At 56.0% G+C, this 22256-nt stretch overlaps 1 protein-coding gene across 1 annotated transcript in view; it reads right to left on the reverse strand.

The window, feature by feature from the left end:
• The window catches only part of LOC139235679 (dehydrogenase/reductase SDR family member 1-like), a 47559-nt gene that overhangs the window by 23100 nt on the left and 2203 nt on the right, over positions 1–22256 (reverse strand). The window contains exon 2 of the mRNA XM_070866718.1: positions 185–338. Within this exon, the coding sequence (XP_070722819.1) occupies positions 185–334 (150 nt within the window). The 5' untranslated portion in view covers positions 335–338. The remainder of the gene's footprint in view (positions 1–184; positions 339–22256) is intronic.

Consider the following 22256-nt stretch of genomic DNA (forward strand, 5'->3'; position numbering starts at 1 on the left):
GGGAGCTTGCTGTGCGCAAATTGGTTCATTCATTACGACAGTGACTATACTTCAAAAGTACTTAATTGACTTTAAAACGCTCTGGGATGTCCTGAGAACGTGAAAGGTGCTGTAGAAATGCACGTTCTTCCTTTATTTCTTTCAAAGCGGTTGATGAACGACTCTGCGCCTTCCCCCACCTCACCTCCTTCGCCGCCGCCTGCAGCGTGTCCATGTTGCGGCCGGTGATGTAGACGGTGGCTCCAGCCTCTCCCAGCTGCAAGGCGATCCCTTTGCCGATGCCCCGGGAGGCTCCCGTCACGATGCACACTTTCCCAATCAGCGCTTTGGCCATGCTCCTGCCGGGGGGGGGGGGGGGGGGGGGGGTTGGTGGAGAGGCGAAGCAGATTATCACTCAACGGCTGCCCCACGTTACATACTCCTCCGTTACTCGCAACTTAACCGGTTTGGTTCAGTCCATCGACTCTACCCCACCCCCACAATTCAACCAGTTTGGTACAGTCCATCACCCCACCCCAATTCAACCAGTTTGGTACAGTCCATCACCCCCGCTCCCCACAATTCAACCAGTTTGGTACAGTCCATCCCCACAATTCAACCAGTTTGGTACAGTCCATCACCCCACCACAATTCAACCAGTTTGGTACAGTCCATCACCCCCCCCCCCGCACCAATTCAACCAGTTTGGTACAGTCCATCACCCCACCACAATTCAACCAGTTTGGTACAGTCCATCACCCCACCCCAATTCAACCAGTTTGGTACAGTCCATCACCCCAATTCAACTAGTTTGGTACAGTCCATCACCCCCCCGCTCCCCACAATTCAACCAGTTTGGTACAGTCCATCACCCCAATTCAACTAGTTTGGTACAGTCCATCACCCCCCCGCTCCCCACAATTCAACCAGTTTGGCACAGTCCATTACCCCACCCCCCAATTCAACGACTATTGTGGGAGCCTAGATACTGGCAGAATATTTGACAGCGGGGGGCATCACAGTGGAAGCCAATCCTGTCTTCATCTCTGGTTCCTCCCTCCGTACACACACACACTCCAGCAAGAGTCAGTGGATAGTGATCAGCAGAAGACCCTTTCCTTAACGCAGGGGACACTGGGATTCAATTCGAGCCCCTTCCCACACCGCCCACCCCAGGCTGGGACCAACTAACTCAGCACAGACCTGGGGGGGGGGGGGGGGGGGTGGGTGTAGGCGCGAGGAATTCTACTGCTCTGGGTGGGGCCCACTCCTGGCTGGCCTCCAACGTTTTACCCGACGTAAACTAGAGGTGATCCAAAACTCGGCTGCCCCGTGTCCTAACTCACACCAAGTCCCGCTCACCCATCACCCCCTGTGCTCACTGCCCCGTGTCCTAACTCACACCGAGTCCCACTCACCCATCGCCCCCTTTGCTCGCTGCCCCGTGTCCTAACTCGCACCAAGTCCCGCTCACCCATCACCCCCTGTGCTCTCTGCCCCGTGTCCTAACTCGCACCGAGTCCCACTCACCCATCGCCCCCTTTGCTCGCTGCCCCGTGTCCTAACTCGCACCAAGTCCCGCTCACCCATCACCCCATGTGCTCACTGCCCCGTGTCCTAACACACACCAAGTCCCGCTCACCGATTACCCCCTGTGCTAACTCGCACCGAGTCCCGCTCACCCATCACCCCCTGTGCTCACTGCCCCGTGTCCTAACTCGCACCAAGTCCCACTCACCCATCACCCCTGTGCTCACTGCCCCGTGTCCTAACTCGCACCAAGTCCCGCTCACCCATCACCCCCTGTGCTCACTGCCCCGTGTCCTAACTCGCACCAAGTCCCGCTCACCCATCACCCCCTGTGCTCACAGCCCCGTGTCCTAACTCACACCGAGTCCCACTCACCCATCACCCGCTGACCGACATTGGCTCCTGGTTAAGCAATGCCTCGATTTCAAAACTCTCATCCTTGTTTACAAATGTCTCCATGGCCTCGTCCCTTCCTATCTCTGTAATCTCCTCCAGCCCCACAACCCCCCTCCCCCTCCCGAGACATCGGCGCTCCTCACCATCCCTGATTATAATCGCTCCACCATCGGTGGCCGTGCCTTCTGTTGCCTGGGCCCTAAGCTCTGGAACTCCCTCCCTAAACCTCTCAGCCTCTCTCCCTCTCTTTCCTCCTTCAAGATGCTCCTTAAAACCTACCTCTTTGACCAAGCTTCCTGCCCTAATTTAAGAACATCAGAACATAAGAAATAGGAGCAGGAGTCGGCCATACGGCCCCTCGAGCCTGCTCCACCATTTAATACGATCAGGGCTGATCTGATCATGGACTCAGCTCCACTTCCCTGCCCGCTCCCCATAACCCCTTATCGGTTAAGAAACTGTCTATCTCTGTCTTAAATGTAATCAATGACCCAGCCTCCACAGCTCTCTGGGGCAGCGAATTCCACAGATTTACAACCCTCTGAGAGAAGAAATTCCTCCTCATCTCAGTTTTAAATGGGCGGCCCCTTATTCTAAGATTATGCCCCCCAAGTTCTAGTCTCCCTTATCTACTTATGTGGCTCGGTGTCAAATGTTTATCTTCTAACACTCCTGTGAAGCGGCTTGGGACGTTTCACCACGTTAAAGGTGCTATATGAATACAGGTTGTTGTTGTTGAATTAAGTGCTCAGGCATTTAAAGAATCTGTTTCTGCCTCGCCTCTGTCTGAGCTTAGCTTTTCATACCACACCAGGGATGGGGGCAAGGCTGGGCAGTTCACCTGCTATCGCCCAGGCTCACATTTCTACACTGTAATGAGACAGGTCACCTACCACAATTAATGTGCAGCGATGCTGTCTGCTCCCTCTCTCTCTGTCAGCCTCTCCCTGTCCCTGCCTCTCCCTGTCCCTGCCTCTCGAGTTGAGCAATGTGGTGCTGTGTTTGCTCTCCCCGCCCGCTCGAGCACAGCTCTCTCCTGCCCGCGTGCGGTTGGGGCTTCTGCCCGACTGCATTTGTATAGCACCTTCAACGCAGTAAAATGTCCCAAGGCGCTGCACGGGAGTGTAAATCGGACAAAGTTTGACACACCGAGCCATGTAAGGAGGTATTAGGGCAGGTGACCAAAAGCTTGGTCAAAGAGGCAGAAAGAAAGGCTTACATTTATATAGCAACTTTCACAACCACCGGACGTCTCAATGTGCTTTACAGCCAATGAAGTACTTTTGGACTGTAGTCACTGTTGTAATGTGGGAAACGGCAATTTGCGCACAGCAAGCTCCCACACACAGCAATGTGATAATGACCCAGATAATTTGTTTTTTTGTTATGTTGATTGAGGGATAAATATTGGCCCCAGGACCCCGGGGATAACTCCCCTGCTCTTCTTCCAAATAGTGCCACGGGATCTTTTCCATCCATCTGAGGGGGGCAGACGGGGCCTCGGTTTAACGTCTCATCCGAAAGACGGCACCTCCGACAGTGCTGCACTCCCTCAGCACTGCACTGGGAGTGTCAGCCTGGATTTATGTGCTCGAGTCCCTGGAGTGGGGCTTGAACCCACAACCTTCTGACTCCGAGGCGAGTGTGTTGCCCACTGAGCCACGGCTGGCACTAGAAGGGAGGTTTTAAGGAGCGTCTTAAAGGAGGGGAGAAAAAAGTAGAGAGGCGGAGAGGTTTAGGGAGGGAGTTCCAGAGCTTGGGGCCCAGGCAGCTGAAGGCACGGCCACCGATGGTGGAGCGATTATAGTCAGGGATGCTCAGGAGGGCAGAATTGGGAGGAGCGCAGACACCTCGGAGGATTGTGGGGCTGGAGGAGGTTACAGAGATAGGGAGGGGCGAGGCCATGGAGGGATTTGAACACAGTGGGTGGCAAGTGGGGGGGGCGGGGGGAGAGAATCAGCGGGTGTCATCAGTAAAGATGGGTCTGGCCAGGCTGTGCCTGGCACCGTATTAGGGTAGCATGGGCATCACGTTGGAAGTACAGGCAAGCATGGGCGCAGGCCACCTTCTGGTGCCTCACCTTTGGATAGTAAGGGAATCGAGGGATATGGGGACAGTGCGGGAAAGTGGAGTTGAGGTCGAAGGTCAGCCGTGATCTCATTGAATGGCGGAGCGGGCTCGAGGGGCCGAATGGCCGACTCCTGCTCCCAATTCTTATGCCCCACCACCCGAGGCCAGACAGTGAGGGTGCTCCACCGGGGCAATCACACACCAGCCCGACACCCACCCAGAGCCCAGAACCGAAGCGGTCACGAGGTCCACCCAGTCTTGGGGATCTGCTCACTCAGATCAGACCTGGGGGCGGGGAACCTGGCCTCTTCCTGTTCTGCTTGGGGCTCGGTAACTGCAGATTTACCCACGGAGATTTGCAAAGAACCCTCCCTGTCCCATTTTAGTGTGACTCTCTGAACGGCAAACAAAAGATTGATCCAACTGAACTTTTGCACGCTTGCATCATCGTAGGCGGTCCTTCGAAACGAGGATGACTTGTTTCCACACCAAAAGAGGATGGGTTCACAGGTGTTTCAATGAAGGATCCTCAAGGCATGCTTGCAGAACAGTAGTGATGCCTGTTGGATCGCTTTCTTGCTTTAAACGTGGAATTACACACACACTCCGTTGTAGTAATGGCAGGATCAGGCCTTTTATTTAGACATTCCTATGATACAAACCCAGTATGAAAGTTACTGAGACACGTCACAAAGGCAGCTCTCCGCTGCCTGCTTGTGACACACACAACTTCCGAATTCCCAGTGTCTAATGTGTGTGGCTCAAATAGCCTTCCCTCGCACCTTTATGCCGAAAAAGCCTTTGAACTTGTTAAGTATTGATGCATGGGGGCACCAGACACCAGGGGGCGGCAATGTTGGAGGTCTTCGGGCTGTACGCGCATGTGCGTGGTCGCTGGTATATAAGCGCGGGTACTATGTCGCGGGGGGTACTTTCGGCGCAAATAAAGTTGGGTCAGGTTTACACCTGAGGTCGTGTACAGCAACAAGACTCTTGAGTTATTACAGAACTCTTGTTTCCTTGCACAGAATACCAGCGGCAGGTCGGGGCCATAGAAGGAGTGGCGAAGAGGCCTCGGGAGCAGAGTGGAGGCATAGGACTCCAGGGAGCAGTGCGAGCTGGTGCAGGAAGGCGACAGCAGCGAAGAGTGACGTCAACAAGGTCCAGGTCGGTGATTGGAGCGTGGGCAGATACAGCAGGAGTAGTGAGAGATTGTAGAGGGCCGTGATCGGGGCCCAGGGGAGGCGAGGGCCCGGGGGCAGCACGTGCCCAGCCCACACTGTGATATGTGTGTACACTAGGTCCGTGCAGCAGAGCAGGTCTCCAGTTGTCCTGGTTAACCCTTGCTACTGGACCGAGACCTAGCTCTGTCAAGCCCGTGTGGTGGCTACATATTGAAGGGTGGAAGATGCCTGTGGGTGGATTTTTTAACGTGGGTTGGCCGTTGCACACCAGCCACCACACGGGCTTGACAGAGCGAGGTCTCGGTCCAGGGGCAAGGGTTAACCAGGACGACTGGAGACCTGCTCTGCTGCATGGACCTAGTGCGCACACACATATCGCACAGTGTGGGCTGGGCCTGTGCTGCCCCTGGGGCCCTCGGCTCTCCTGGGCCCCGAACTCTCGCCTCTCCTGGGCCCCGATCACGTCCCTCTACAATCTCTCGCCGCTCCTTCGCCCCCTGACCTCGCCGCTCCTGCTGTACCTGCCCACGCTCCAATCAGCGACCTGGATCTTGGTGAGATCCAATCCGGTCGTCCTCTTCGCTGCCGTCGCTCTCCTGCTCCGGCACGTGCTGCTCCCTGGAGTGGTCCACCGCCACACTGCTCCTCCCGCTCCCCGGCCTGCTCCGATGTTGCTCCCAGGCCGGGGGGGCCACACAGCCTGCTGGGCTAGGCCGCCACACTGCTCCTCCCGCTCCCCGGCCTACTCCGATGGTGCTCCCAGGCCGGGAGCCGCTCAGACTGCTGGACTAGGCCGCCACACTGCTCCTCCCGCTCCCCGGCCTACTCCGATGGTGCTCCCAGGCCGGGAGCCGCTCAGACTGCTGGACTAGGCCGCCACACTGCTACTTCCACTCCCCGGCCTGCTCCGATGGTACTCCCAGGCCGGGGGCCGCTCAGCCTACTGGACTAGGCCGCCACACTACTCCTCCCGCTCCCCGGCCTGCTCCGATGGTACACTCAAATACTTAACATACAGACGATGTCAGGAGCTACTATACACAAACGATCGTTTCCTCGCATAGTAACGGTACACTCAATACTGAACATACAGATAAATGACCAGCTACACATTATCCTGAAGTCGTCTCACTGCCACAAACCGACTCCCACCATGAAGTACTGTAAACGCAGGTGATCAGATAGACATATTGCAATGGCTCAATGGCTCCATGTCATCGAGCAGCCTGCTTCGATCCAATCATCCCGTTTTAATCCAAACTTCAAACTGCAACTTTTAACCCTTTCGATATCTCCGGACTGCGTCGAAGCGAAGTGTTTCACTAATGCGGGCGTGTGCTCCCACAATACCCTCCCTCCTATATGCTTCAGAGACTTGGACTATGTACAGCTGGCATCTCAAATGCGGGAGAAGTATCACCAGCGCTGCCTCCGCAAGATCCTGCCAACCCCCTGGGAGGACAGACGCACCAACGTTAGCGTCCTCAACCAGGCCAACATCCCCAGCATTGAAGCACTGACCACACACTCGACCAGCTCCGATGGGCAGGGCCACATTGTCCGCATGGCCCCGACACGAGACTCCCAAAGCAAGCACTCTACTCGGAACTCCGACACGGCAAGCGACCCCAGGAGGGCAAGGAAAACGCTTCAAGAACGCCCTCAAAGCCTCCTTGCAAAAAAATGCAACATCCCCCCCACCGACATCTGAGAATCCCTGGCCCAAGACCGCTCAGCGTAGAGGAGAGGCATCCTGGAAGGTGCCATACACCTCGAGTCTCTTCACCGGGAGCACACGGAAAGCCAACCGCAAACAACGGAAGGAGCTCACGGCAACCCAAGCCCCCCACCCACCCGTCCCTCCAACCACTGTCTGCCCCACCTGCGACAGAGACTGTAACATAGAAACTAGGTGCAGGAGTAGGCCATTCGGCCCTTCGAGTCTGCACCACCATTCAATAAGATCATGGCTGATCATTCCCTCAGTACCCCTTTCCTGCTTTCTCTCCATACCCCTTGATCCCTTTAGCCGTAAGGGCCATATCTAACTCCCTCTTGAATATATCCAATGAACTGGCCTCAACAACTCTCTGCGGCAGGGAATTCCACAGGTTAACAACTCTCTGGGTGAAGAAGTTTCTCCTCATCTCGGTCCTAAATGGCCTACCCCTTATCCTAAGACTGTGTCCCCTGGTTCTGGACTTCCCCAACATCGGGAACATTCTTCCCGCATCTAACCTGTCCCGTCCCGTCCCGTCAGAATCTTATACATTTCGATGAGATCCCCTCTCATCCTTCTAAACTCCAGTGAATACAGGCCCAGTTGATCCAGTCTCTCCTCATATGACAGTCCAGCCATCCCTGGAATCAGTCTGGTGAACCTTCACTGTACTCCCTCAATAGGAAGAACGTCCTTCCTCAGATTAGGAGACCAAAACTGAACACAATATTCCAGGTGAGGCCTCAGCAAGGCTCTGTACAATTGCAGTAAGACCTCCCTGCTCCTATACTCAAATCCCCTAGCTATGAAGACCAACATGCCATTTGCCTTCTTCACCGCCTGCTGTACCCACATGACTGATGAACCATGACACCCAGGTCCCGTTGCACCACCCCTTTTCCTAATCTGCCACCATTCAGATAATATTCTGCCTTTGTGTTTTTGCCACCAAAGTGGATAACCTCACATTTATCCACATTATACGGCATCTGCCATGCATTTGCCCACTCACCTAACCTGTCCAAATCACCCTGCAGCTTCTTAGCATCCTCCTCACAGCTCACACCGCCACCCAGTTTAGTATCATCTGCAAACTTGGAGATATTACACTCAATTCCTTCATCCAAATCATTAATGTATATTGTAAAGAGCTGGGGTCCCAGCACTGAGCCCTGCGGCACCCCACTAGTCACTGCCTGTCATTCTGAAAAGGACCTGTTTATCCCGACTCTCTGCTTCCTGTCTGCCAACCAATTCTCTATCAAAGCCAGTACATTACCCCCAATACCATGTGCTTTAATTTTGCACACCAATCTCTTATGTGGGACCTTGTCAAAGGTCTTTTAAAAGTCCAAATACACCACATCCACTGGTTCTCCCTTGTCTACTCACCTCTAGTTACATCCTCAAAAAATTCCAGAAGATTTGTCAAGCATGATTCCCCTTTCATAAATCCATGCTGACTTGGACCGATCCTGTCACTGCTTTCCAAATGCGCTGCTATTTCATCCTTAATAATTTATTCCAACATTTTCCCCACTACTGATGTCAGGCTAACCGGTCTATAATTACCCGTTTTCTCTCTCCCCCTCCTTTTTTTAAAAAGTGGTGTTACATTAGCTACCCTCCAGTCCATAGGAACTGATCCAGAGTCGATCGACTGTTGGAAAATGATCACCAATGCATCCACTATTTCTAAGGCCACTTCCTTAAGTACTCTGGGATGCAGACAATCAGGCCCCTGGGATTTATCGGCCTTCAATCCCATCAATTTCCCCAACACAATTTCCCGCCTAATAAGGATATCCTTCAGTTCCTCCTTCTCACTAGACCCTCGGTCCCCTAGTACACCCGGAAGGTTATTTGTGTCTTCCTTCGTGAAGACAGAACCAAAGTATTTGTTCAATTGGTCTGCCATTTCTTTGTTCCCCATTATAAATTCACCTGAGTCCGGGTTTGTCTTCACTAATCTTTTTCTTTTCACATATCTATAGAAACTTTTGCAGTCAGTTTTTATGTTCCCTCTCGTACTCTATTTTCCCCCTCCTAATTAAACCCTTTGTCCCCCTCTGCTGTATTCTAAATTTCTCACAGTCCTCAGGTTTGCTGCTTTTTCTGGCCAATTTATATGCCTCTTCCTTGGATCTAACACTATCCTTAATTTCCCTTGTTAGCCACGGTTGAGCCACCTTCCCCGTTTTATTTTTACTCCAGACAGGGATGTACAACTGTTGAAGTTCATCCATGTGATCTTTAAATGTTTGCCATTGCCTATCCACCATCAACCCTTTAAGTATCATTTGCCAGTCTATTCTAGCCAATTCACGCCTCATGCTGTCGAAGTTAGCCTTCCTTAAGTTCAGGACTCTAGTTTCTGAATTAACTGTGTCACCCTCCATCTTAGTAAAGAATTCTACCATATTATGGTCACTCTTCCCCAAGGGGCCTTGCACAACAAGATTGCTAATTAGTCCCTTCTCATTACACATCACCCAGTCTCGGATGGCCAGCTCTCTAGTTGGTTCCTCGACATATTGGTCTAGAAAACCATCCCTAATACACTCCAGGAAATCCTCCTCCACCGCATTGCTACCAGTTTGGTTAGCCCAACCTGTATGTAGATTAAAGTCGCCCATGATAACTGCTGTACCTTTATTGCACACATCCCTTATTTCTTGTTTGATGCTGTCCCCAACCTCACTACTACTGTTTGGTGGTCTGTACACAACTCCCACCAGTGTCTTCTGTCCTTTGGTATTCCGTAGCTCCACCCATACCGATTCCACATCATCCAAGCTAATGTCCTTCCTTATTATTGCATTAATTTCCTCTTTAACCAGCAACGCCACCCCACCTCCTTTTCCTCTCTGTCTATCCTTCCTAAATGTTGAATACCCCTGGATGTTGAGTTCCCAGCCTTGGTCACCCTGGAGCCATGTCTCCGTGATGCCAATCACATCGTATCCGTTAACTGCTATCTGCGTCGTTAATTTGTCCACCTTATTACGAATACTCCTCGCATTGAGGCACAGAGCCTTCAGGCTTGTCTTTTTAACACCCTTTGCCCATTTAGAATTTTGCTGTAATGTGGCCCTTTTTGTTTTTTGCCTTGGGTTTCTCTGCCCTCCACTTTTACCATTCTCCTTTCTATCTTTTGCCTCTGTCTCTCTTTTATTTCCCTCTGTCTCCCTGCATAGGTTCCCATCCCCCTGCCATATTAGTTTAACTCCTCCCCAACAGCACTAGCAAACACTCCCCCTCGGACATTGGTTCTGGTCCTGCCCAGGTGCAGACCGTCCGGTTTGTACTGGTCCCACCTCCCCCAGAACCGGTTCCAATGCCCCAGGAATTTGAATCCCTCCCTTCTGCACCACTCCTCAAGCCACGTATTCATCTGAGCTATCCTGCGATTCCTACTCTGACTAGCACATGGCATTGGTAGCAATCCTGAGATTACTACTTTTGAGGTCCTACTTTTTAATTTAGCTCCTAGCTCCCTAAATTCGTCTCGTAGGACCTCATCCCATTTTTTTACCTATATTGTTGGTATCTATATGCACCACGACAACTGGCTGTTCACCCTCCCTTTTCAGAATGCCCTGCACCCGCTCCGAGACATCCTTGACCCTTGCACCAGGGAGGCAACATATCATCCTGGAGTCTCGGTTGCGGCCGCAGAAACGCCTATCTATTCCCCTTACAATTGAATCCCACTCTTTTTCCTGCCCTCCTGTGCAGCAGAGCCACCCACGGTGCCATGAACTTGGCTGCTGCTGCCCTCCCCTGATGAGTCATCCCCCCCAACAGTACCCAAAGCGGTGTATCCGTTTTGCAGGGGGATAATGGCAGGGGACCCCTGCACTACCTTCCTTGCACTGCTCTTCCTGTTGGTCACCCATTTACTAGCTGGCTGTGTACCCTTTACCTGTGGTGAGACCAACTCACTAAACGTGCGACTCACGTCATTCTCAGCATCGTGGATGCTCCAGGGTTCATCCACCCACAGCTCCAGTGCCGCAATGCGGTCTGTCAGGAGCTGTAGGCGGATGCACTTCCCGCACACGTAGTCGTCAGGGACTCCGGAAGCGTCCCAGAGTTCCCACATAGTACAGGAGGAGCATAACACGAGTCCGAGCTCTCCTGCCATGTCTTTACCCTTGGATTAACTTAATTGGGCAACAACAATGTTAAAAGGTTACTTACTGATAAAGAAAGAAAAACTACTCACCAATCACTTACCCCTTGGCTGTGACATCACCTTTCAATTTCTTTCTACTTCTTTTTTGCCTCCCTGCTGCAGCTGCACCAGCCACGCCCCTCCGACCTCTCACCCCCCCGAGCCTCTCCGACCTCTCACCCCCCCGAGCCTCTCCGACCTCTCACCCCCCGAGCCTCTCCGACTGGGCCACCCGGGCCTCTCCGGCCTCCCCCTGGCGCCTCCGACTCACCTCCCGGGCCTCCCCGACTCACCTCCCGGGCCTCTCCGACCTCTCACCCCCCCCCCGGGCTTCTCCGACCTCTCAGCCCCCCCGGGCCTCTCCGACCTCTCACCCCCCCCCGGGCCTCTCCGACCTCTCACCCCCCCCCCCCGGGCCTCTCCGACCTCTCACCCCCCCGGGCCTCTCACCCCCCCCGAGCCTCTTACCCCCCCGGGCCTGTCGCCAACGCACCACGACTCCCGACGGCTCTCAGACGCTGGGCCTTTTTATAGGCCTCTCCACGCACCTCCCGAGCCTCTCGCCGACGCACCACGAACTCCCGCATTGGACTCTTCAGTCACCTGTGAACTCATATTCGTGTGGAAGCAAGCCATCCTCAACTCCGAGGGACGGCCTAACGAGAAGAGTCTACAGACTCGAACGCACTCACTCGTCACTGGACACCGATCAGGAGCTGAGATGTCACCTCCCTCCTTAACCCTGTGGCCAATTGCAGCCCTCCTACTTTCCGCAACCCCCCCCGGCCGCCCCGCTGGGATCAGCACAGACTGGGCGTGGGAGAGGGAGAAAGGGGGAGATATCATGAGAGGGGCTGTGGCCAAAGAGGCAGGTTTTAAAGGAGGGAGGCGGAGAGGTTTAGGGAGGGAATTCCAGACCCGAGGGCCCAGGGCCCGATGGTGGAGGGGAGAGACGGAGTGGGGGGGGCAGGATGCAGAGAGTCGGAAAAATGGAGAGTTTGGTGGGCTAGGGGCTGTGGCTCGGTGGGCCTCTGAGTCAGGAGGTCGTGGGTTCAAGGCCCCACTCCAGAGACTTGACCCCCCGTAATCCAGGGCCGACACACCCAGCGCCGCCCTGACGGAGGTGTTGTCTTTCGGATGAGACATTAAACCGAGGCCCCGTCTGCTCTCTCAGGCGGTCGTAAAATATACCATGTGCTCTATTTGGAAGAAGAGTAGGGGGAGTTATCCCCGGTGTCCTGGGGCCAATATTTATCCCTCAATCAAAATAGCAAGAAAAAGATTATCTGCTCATTATCACATTGCTGTGTGTGCGAGCTTGCTGTGCGCAAATTGGCGTTTCCCACATTACAACAGTGACCACACTCCTAAAGTACTTCATTGACTGTAAAGCGCTTTGAGACGTCCGGTGGTCATGAAAGGCGCCATATAAATGTAACTCAATGATATTCTTTAATTTATCATGTACACCCCTCCCCATTTATCAGTGTGACCCCTCCCCACTTATCACAGTGTGACCCCTCCCCACTTATCACAGTGTGTGACCCCTCCCCATTTATCAGTGTGACCCCTCCCCACTTATCACAGTGTGAGACCCCTCCCCACTTATCACAGTGTGACCCCTCCCCACTTATCACAGTGTGACCCCTCCCCATTTATCAGTGTGTGACCCCTCCCCATTTATCAGTGTGAGACCCCTCCCCATTTATCACAGTGTGTGACCCCACCCCATTTATCAGTGAGACCCCTCCCCATTTACCAGTGTGAGACCCCTCCCCATTTATCAGTGTGAGACCCCTCCCCATTTATCACAGTGAGACCCCTCCCCATTTATCACAGTTTGAGACCCCTCCCCATTTATCAGTGTGAGACCCCTCCCCATTTATCACAGTGTGAGACCACTCCCCATTTATCAGTGTGTGACCCCTCCCCATTTATCACAGTGTGAGACCCCTCCCCATTTATCACAGTGTGTGTCCCCTCCCCATTTATCAGTGTGAGACCCCTCCCCATTTATCACAGTGTGTGATCCCTCCCCATTTATCAGTGTGAGACCCCTCCCCATTTATCAGTGTGTGACCCCTCCCCATTTATCACAGTGTGTGACCCCTCCCCATTTATCACAGTGTGAGACCCCTCCCCATTTATCATAGTGTGTGACCCCTCCCCATTTATCAGTGTGTGACCCCTCCCCATTTATCACAGTGTGAGACCCCTCCCCATTTATCACAGTGTGTGTCCCCTCCCCATTTATCAGTGTGAGACCCCTCCCCATTTATCACAGTGTGAGACCCCTCCCCATTTATCAGTGTGAGACCCCTCCCCATTTATCAGTGTGTGATCCCTCCCCATTTATCAGTGTGAGACCCCTCCCCATTTATCACAGTGTGTGACCCCTCCCCATTTATCACAATGTGTGACCCCTCCCCATTTATCATAGTGTGTGACCCCTCCCCATTTATCACAGTGTGAGACCCCTCCCCATTTATCAGTGTGAGACCCCTCCCCATTTATCAGTGTGTGACCCCTCCCCATTTATCAGTGTGTGACCCCTCCCCATTTATCAGTGTGAGACCCCTCCCCATTTATCACAGTGTGAGACCCCTCCCCATTTATGTGTGTGACCCCTCCCCATTTATCAGTATGAGACCCCTCCCCATTTATCAGTGTGTGACCACTCCCCATTTATCAGTGTGTGACCCCTCCCCATTTATCAGTGTGACCCCTCCCCATTTATCAGTGTGAGACCCCTCCCCATTTATCAGTGTGAGACCCCTCCCCATTTATCAGTGTGTGACCCCTCCCCATTTATCAGTGTGACCCCTCCCCATTTATCACAGTGTGTGACCCCTCCCCATTTATCAGTGTGAGACCCCTCCCCATTTATCAGTGTGAGACCCCTCCCCATTTATCAGTGTGTGACCCCTCCCCATTTATCAGTGTGACCCCTCCCCACTTATCACAGTGTGTGACCCCTCCCCATTTATCACAGTGTGAGACCCCTCCCCATTTATCAGTGTGTGACCCCTCCCCATTTATCAGTGTGTGACCCCTCCCCACTTATCACAGTGTGTGACCCCTCCCCATTTATCACAGTGTGAGACCCCTCCCCATTTATCAGTGTGTGACCCCTCCCCATTTATCAGTGTGTGACCCCTCCCCATTTATCAGTGTGTGAGACCCCTCCCCATTTATCACAGTGTGGGACCCCTCCCCATTTATCAGTGTGTGACCCCTCCCCATTTATCAGTGTGTGACCCCTCCCCATTTATCACAGTGTGAGACCCCTCCCCATTTATCACAGTGTGAGACATCTCCCCATTTATCAGTGTGAGACCCCTCCCCATTTATCACAGTGTGTGACCCCTCCCCATTTATCAGTGTGTGACCCCTCCTCATTTATCAGTGAGTGACCCCTCCCCATTTATCAGTGTGTGACCCCTCCCCATTTATCACAGTGTGAGACCCCTCCACATTTATCACAGTGTGAGACCCCTCCCCATTTATCAGTGTGTGAGACCCCTCCCCATTTATCAGTGTGGGACCCCTCCCCATTTATCAGTGTGTGACCCCTCCCCATTTATCAGTGTGTGACCCCTCCCCATTTATCACAGTGTGAGACCCCTCCCCATTTATCACAGTGTGAGACCCCTCCCCATTTATCAGTGAGACCCCTCCCCATTTATCACAGTGTGTGACCCCTCCCCATTTATCAGTGTGTGACCCCTCCCCATTTATCAGTGTGAGACCCCTCCCCATTTATCACAGTGTGAGACCCCTCCCCATTTATCAGTGTGAGACCCCTCCCCATTTATCACAGTGTGTGACCCCTCCCCATTTATCAGTGTGTGACCCCTCCCCATTTATCAGTGTGAGACCCCTCCCCATTTATCACAGTGTGAGACCCCTCCCCATTTATGTGTGTGACCCCTCCCCATTTATCAGTATGAGACCCCTCCCCATTTATCAGTGTGTGACCACTCCCCATTTATCAGTGTGTGACCCCTCCCCATTTATCAGTGTGACCCCTCCCCATTTATCAGTGTGAGACCCCTCCCCATTTATCAGTGTGAGACCCCTCCCCATTTATCAGTGTGTGACCCCTCCCCATTTATCAGTGTGACCCCTCCCCACTTATCACAGTGTGTGACCCCTCCCCATTTATCACAGTGTGAGACCCCTCCCCATTTATCACAGTGTGTGACCCCTCCCCATTTATCACAGTGTGTGACCCCTCCCCATTTATCAGTGTGAGACCCCTCCCCATTTATCACAGTGTGAGACCCCTCCCCATTTATCACAGTGTGTGACCCCTCCCCATTTATCAGTGTGAGACCCCTCCCCATTTATCACAGTGTGAGACCCCTCCCCATTTATCACAGTGTGTGACCCCTCCCCATTTATCAGTATGAGACCCCTCCCCATTTATCACAGTGTGTGACCCCTCCCCATTTATCAGAGTGTGAGACCCCTCCCCATTTATCACAGTGTGTGACCCCTCCCCATTTATCAGTGTGACACCCCTCCCCATTTATCAGTATGTGACCCCTCCCCATTTATCACAGTGTGAGACCCCTCCCCATTTATCATAGTGTGTGACCCCTCCCCATTTATCACAGTGTGAGACCCCTCCCCATTTATCACCGTGTGTGACCCCTCCCCATTTATCACAGTGTGAGACCCCTCCCCATTTATCAGTGTGTGACCCCTCTCCATTTATCAGTGTGTGACCCCTCCCCATTTATCACAGTGTGAGACCCCTCCCCATTTATCATAGTGTGTGACCCCTCCCCATTTATCACAGTGTGAGACCCCTCCCCATTTATCACAGTGTGTGACCCCTCCCCATTTATCACAGTGTGAGACCCCTCCCCATTTATCAGTGTGTGACCCCTCCCCATTTATCAGTGTGTGACCCCTCCCCATTTATCAGTGTGTGAGACCCCTCCCCATTTATCAGTGTGAGACCCCTCCCCATTTATCAGTGTGTGACCCCTCCCCATTTATCAGTGTGTGACCCCTCCCCATTTATCAGTGTGTGAGACCCCTCCCCATTTATCAGTGTGTGACCCCTCCCCATTTATCAGTGTGTGACCCCTCCCCATTTATCACAGTGTGAGACCCCTCCCCATTTATCAGTGTGTGACCCCTCCCCATTTATCACAGTGTGAGACCCCTCCCCATTTATCACAGTGTGTGACCCCTCCCCATTTATCAGTGTGAGACCCCTCCCCATTTATCAGTGTGTGACCCCTCCCCATTTATCACAGTGTGAGACCCCGCCCCATTTATCACAGTGTGAGACCCCTCCCCATTTATCACAGTGTGAGACCCCTCCCCATTTATCAGTGTGAGACCCCTCCCCATTTATCACAGTGTGAGACCCCTCCCCATTTATCAGTGTGTGACCCCTTCCCATTTATCACAGTGTGACCCCTCCCCATTTATCACAGTGTGAGACCCCTCCCCATTTATCAGTGTGTGACCCCTCCCCATTTATCACAGTGTGAGACCCCTCCCCATTTATCATAGTGTGTGACCCCTCCCCATTTATCAGTGTGTGACCCCTCCCCATTTATCAGTGTGTGACCCCTCCCCATTTATCACAGTGTGAGACCCCTCCCCATTTATCACAGTGTGAGACCCCTCCCCATTTATCAGTGTGTGACCCCTCCCCATTTATCACAGTGAGACCCCTCCCCATTTATCAGTGTGAGACCCCTCCCCATTTATCACAGTGAGACCCCTCCCCATTTATCAGTGTGAGACCCCTCCCCATTTATCACAGTGTGTGACCCCTCCCCATTTATCACAGTGTGAGACCCCTCCCCATTTATCAGTGTGTGACCCCTCCCCATTTATCACAGTGTGAGACCCCTCCCCATTTATCAGTGAGTGAGACCCCTCCCCATTTATCACAGTGTGAGACCTCTCTCTCTCTCCCTCCGACGCCACTCGCTCAGTTCTCTCAGACGCCTCTCCCTCCCTCAGTTACCTCAGTTCCCTCAGACGCCCCTCCCCTCCCTCATTTCCCTCAGACGCCCCTCCCCTCCCTCATTTCCATCAGACGCCCCTCCCCCCTCAGTTACCTCAGACGCCCCTCCCCCCTCAGTTACCTCAGACGCCCCTCCCTCCCTCAGTTACCTCAGACGCCCCTCCCTCCCTCAGTTCCCTCAGACGCCCCTCCCTCCCTCCCTCAGTTCCCTCAGACGCCCCTCCCTCCCTCAGTTACCTCAGACGCCCCTCAGTTCCCTCAGACGCCCCTCCCTACCTCAGTTACCTCAGACGCCCCTCCCTCCCTCCCTCAGACGCCCCTCCCTCCCTCAGTTACCTCAGTTCCCTCAGATGCCCCTCCCTCCCTCAGTTACCTCAGACGCCCCTCCCTCCCTCACTTCCCTCAGACGCCCCTCCCTCCCTCACTTCCCTCAGACGCCCCTCCCTCCTTCAGTTCCCTCAGACGCCCCTCCCTCCCTCAGTTCCCTCAGACGCCCCTCCCTCCCTCAGTTCCCTCAGACGCCCCTCCCTCCCTCAGTTCCCTCAGACGCCCCTCCCTCCCTCAGTTCCCTCAGACGCCCCTCCCTCCCTCAGACGCCCCTCCATCCCTCAGTTCCATCAGACGCCACTCCCTCCCTCAGTTCCCTCAGACGCCCCTCCCTCCCTCAGTTACCTCAGAGTGCCACTCCCTCCCTCAGTTACCTCAGATGCCCCTCCCTCCCTCAGTTACCTCAGACGCCCCTCCCTCCCTCAGTTCCCTCAGACGCCCCTCCCTCCCTCAGACGCCCCTCCCTCCCTCATTTCCCTCAGACGCCCCTCCCTCCCTCAGTTCCCTCAGACGCCCCTCCCTCCCACAGACGCCCCTCCCTCAGTTCCCTCAGACGCCCCTCCCTCCCTCAGTTCCCTCAGATGCCCCTCCCTCCCTCAGACGCCCCTCCCTCCCTCACTTCCCTCAGACGCCCCTCCCTCCCTCAGTTCCCTCAGACGCCCCTCCCTCCCTCAGTTCCCTCAGACGCCCCTCCCTCCCTCAGACGCCCCTCCCTCCCTCAGTTCCCTCAGACGCCCCTCCCTCCCTCAGTTACCTCAGACGCCCCTCCATCCCTCAGTTCCATCAGACGCCCCTCCATCCCTCAGTTCCCTCAGACGCCCCTCCCTCACTCAGTTCCCTCAGACGCCCCTCCCTCCCTCAGTTCCCTCTGATGCCCCTCCCTCCCTTCCTCAGTTCCCTCAGACGCCCCTCCCTCCCTCAGTTCCCTCAGACGCCCCTCCCCCCTCCGTTACCTCAGACGCCCCTCCCTCCCTCAGACGCCCCTTCCTCCCTCAGTTCCCTCAGACGCCCCTCCCTCCCTCAGTTACATCAGACGCCCCTCCCTCCCTCAGTTACCTCAGTTCCCTCAGACGCCCCTCCCTCCCCCAGACGCCCCTCCCTCCCTCAGTTCCCTCAGAAGCCCCTCACTCCCTCAGTTACCTCAGTTCCCTCAGACGCCCCTCCCTCCCTCATTTCCCTCAGACGTCCCTCCCTCCCTCAATTATCTCAGACACCTCTCCCTCAGAGGCCCCTCCCTCCCTCCCGCAGACGCCCCTCCCTCCCTCCCTCAGTTCCCTCAGACGCCCCTCCCTCCCTCAGTTCCCTCAGACGCCCCTCCCTCAGTTACCTCAGTTCCCTCAGACGCCTCTCCCTCCCTCAGACACCCCTCCCTCAGTTACCTCAGACGCCCCTCCCTCCCTCAGTTACCTCAGACGCCCCTCCCTCAGTTACCTCAGACGCCCCTCCCTCAGTTACCTCAGACGCCCCTCCCTCAGTTACCTCAGATGCCCCTCCATCCCTCAGTTCCCTCAGACGCCCCTCCCTCCCTCAGTTACCTCAGACGCCCCTCCCTCAGACGCCCCTCCATCCCTCAGACACCCCTCCCTCCCTCAGTTCCCTCAGACGCCCCTCCCTCCCTCAGTTCCCTCAGACGCCCCTCCCTCCCTCAGTTCCCTCAGACGCCCCTCCCTCCCTCAGACGCCCCTCCGACGCCCCTCCCTCCCTCAGACGCCCCTCCCTCAGTTCCCTCAGACGCCCCTCCCTCCCTCCGACGCCCCTCCATCCCTCAGACGCCCCTCCCTCAGTTCCCTCAGACGCCCCTCCCTCCCTCAGACGCGCCTCCCTCAGTTCCCATCCCTCCCTCAGTTACCTCAGACGCCCCTCCCCCCCTCCGTTACCTCAGTACCCTCAGACGCCCCTCCCTCAGACGCCCCTCCCTCCCTCAGTTCCCTCAGACACCCCTCCCTCAGTTCCCTCAGACGCCCCTCCCTCAGTTACCTCAGACGCCCCTCCCTCCCTCAGTTCCCTCAGACGCCCCTCCCTCAGTTACCTCAGACGCCCCTCCCTCAGATGCCACTCCCTCCCTCAGTTCCCTCAGACGCTCCTCCCTCCCTCAGTTACCTCAGACGCCCCTCCCTCCCTCAGTTACCTCAGTTACCTCAGACGCCACTCCCTCCCTCAGTTCCCTCAGACACCCCTCCCTCAGTTACCTCAGTTCCCTCAGACGCCCCTCCATCCCTCAGTTCCCTCAGACGCCCCTCCCTCAGTTACCTCAGACGCCACTCCCTCCCTCAGTTCCCTCAGACGCCCCTCCCTCCCTCAGTTCCCTCAGACGCCACTCCCTCCCTCAGTTCCCTCAGACGTCCCTCCCTCCCTCAGTTCCCTCAGACGCCCCTCCCTCCCTCAGTTCCCTCAGACGCACCTCCCTCCCTCAGTTCCCTCAGACACCCCTCCCTCAGTTCCCTCAGACGCCCCTCCCTCAGTTACCTCAGACGCCCCTCCCTCCCTCAGTTCCCTCAGACGCCCCTCCCTCAGTTACCTCAGACGCCCCTCCCTCCCTCAGACGCCACTCCCTCCCTCAGTTCCCTCAGACGCCCCTCCCTCCCTCAGTTACCTCAGTTCCCTCAGACGCCCCTCCCTCAGTTACTTCAGTTCCCTCAGACGCCCCTCCCTCAGTTCCCTCAGACGCCACTCCCTCCCTCAGTTCCCTCAGACGCCCCTCCCTCCCTCAGACGCCCCTCCCTCAGACGCCCCTCCCTCAGTTCCCTCAGATGCCCCTCCCTCAGTTACCTCAGTTCCCTCAGACGCCCCTCCCTCAGTTCCCTCAGACGCCCCTCCCTCAGTTACCTCAGTTCCCTCAGACGCCCCTCCCTCAGACGCCCCTCCCTCAGTTACCTCAGTTCCATCAGACGCCCCTCCCTCCCTCAGTTCCCTCAGACGCCCCTCCCTCAGTTACCTCAGTTCCCTCAGACGCCCCTCCCTCCCTCAGACGCCACTCCCTCCCTCAGTTCCCTCTGACGCCCCTCCCTCCCTCAGTTACCTCAGTTCCCTCAGGCGCCCCTCCCTCAGTTCCCTCAGACGCCACTCCCTCCCTCAGTTCCCTCAGACGCCCCTCCCTCCCTCAGACGCCCCTCCCTCAGACACCCCTCCCTCAGTCGCCCCTCCCTCCCTCAGTTCCCTCAGACGCCCCTCCCTCCCTCAGTTCCCTCAGACGCCCCTCCCTCCCTCAGTTCCCTCAGCACCCCTCCCTCAGTTCCCTCAGACGCCCCTCCCTCAGTTACCTCAGACGCCACTCCCTCCCTCAGTTCCCTCAGACGCCCCTCCCTCAGTTACCTCAGACGCCCCTCCCTCCCTCAGACGCCACTCCCTCCCTCAGTTCCCTCAGACGCCCCTCCCTCCCTCAGTTACCTCAGTTCCCTCAGACGCCCCTCCCTCAGTTACTTCAGTTCCCTCAGACGCCCCTCCCTCAGTTCCCTCAGACGCCACTCCCTCCCTCAGACGCCCCTCCCTCCCTCAGACGCCCCTCCCTCAGACGCCCCTCCCTCAGTTCCCTCAGATGCCCCTCCCTCAGTTCCCTCAGACGCCCCTCCCTCAGTTCCCTCAGACGCCCCTCCCTCAGTTACCTCAGTTCCCTCAGACGCCCCTCCCTCAGACGCCCCTCCCTCAGTTACCTCAGTTCCATCAGACGCCCCTCCCTCCCTCAGTTCCCTCAGACGCCCCTCCCTCAGTTACCTCAGTTCCCTCAGACGCCACTCCCTCCCTTAGTTCCCTCAGACGCCCCTCCCTCAGTTACCTCAGTTCCCTCAGACGCCCCTCCCTCAGATGCCACTCCCTCCCTCAGTTCCCTCAGACGCCCCTCCCTCCCTCAGACGCCCCTCCCTCAGACACCCCTCCCTCAGTTCCCTCAGACGCCCCTCCCTCAGTTACCTCAGTTCCCTCAGACGCCCCTCCCTCAGTTCCCTCAGACGCCTCTCCCTCCCTCAGTTACCTCAGTTCCCTCAGACGCCACTCCCTCCCTCAGTTCCCTCAGACGCCCCTCCCTCAGTTCCCTCAGACGCCCCTCCCTCAGTTCCCTCAGACGCCCCTCCCTCCCTCAGTTCCTTCAGACGCTCCTCCCTCAGTTCCCTCAGACGCCCCTCCCTCCCTCAGACGCCCCTCCCTCCCTCAGACGCCCCTCCCTCAGTTACCTCAGACGCCCCTCCCTCCCTCAGTTCCCTCAGATGCCCCTCCCTCCCTCAGTTACCTCAGACGCCACTCCCTCCATCAGTTCCCTCAGACGCCCCTCCCTCCCTCAGTTACCTCAGTTCCCTCAGACGCCCCTCCCTCCCTCAGACGCCACTCCCTCCCTCAGTTACCTCAGACGCCCCTCCCTCAGTTGCCTCAGTTACCTCAGACGCCCCTCCATCCCTCAGACGCCCCTCCCTCAGTTACCTCAGACGCCACTCCCTCCCTCAGTTCCCTCAGACGCCCCTCCCTCCCTCAGACGCCACTCCCTCCCTCAGACGCTCCTCCCTCCCTCAGTTCCCTCAGACGCCCCTCCCTCCCTCAGTTCCCTCAGACACCCCTCCCTCCCTCAGTTCCCTCAGACACCCCTCCCTCAGTTCCCTCAGACGCCCCTCCCTCCCCACAGTTACCTCAGTTCCCTCAGACGCCCCTCCCTCAGTTACCTCAGTTCCCTCGGACGCCCCTCCCTCAGTTCCCTCAGACGCCACTCCCTCCCTCAGTTCCCTCAGACGCCCCTCCCTCCCTCAGACGCCCCTCCCTCAGACGCCCCTCCCTCAGACGCCCCTCCCTCAGTTCCCTCAGATGCCCCTCCCTCAGTTACCTCAGTTCCCTCAGACGCCCCTCCCTCAGTTCCCTCAGACGCCCCTCCCTCAGTTACCTCAGTTCCCTCAGACG

The sequence above is a fragment of the Pristiophorus japonicus genome, chromosome 23 (genome assembly GCF_044704955.1).
Source record: "Pristiophorus japonicus isolate sPriJap1 chromosome 23, sPriJap1.hap1, whole genome shotgun sequence".
NCBI classification, from domain to species: Eukaryota; Metazoa; Chordata; class Chondrichthyes; family Pristiophoridae; genus Pristiophorus; species Pristiophorus japonicus.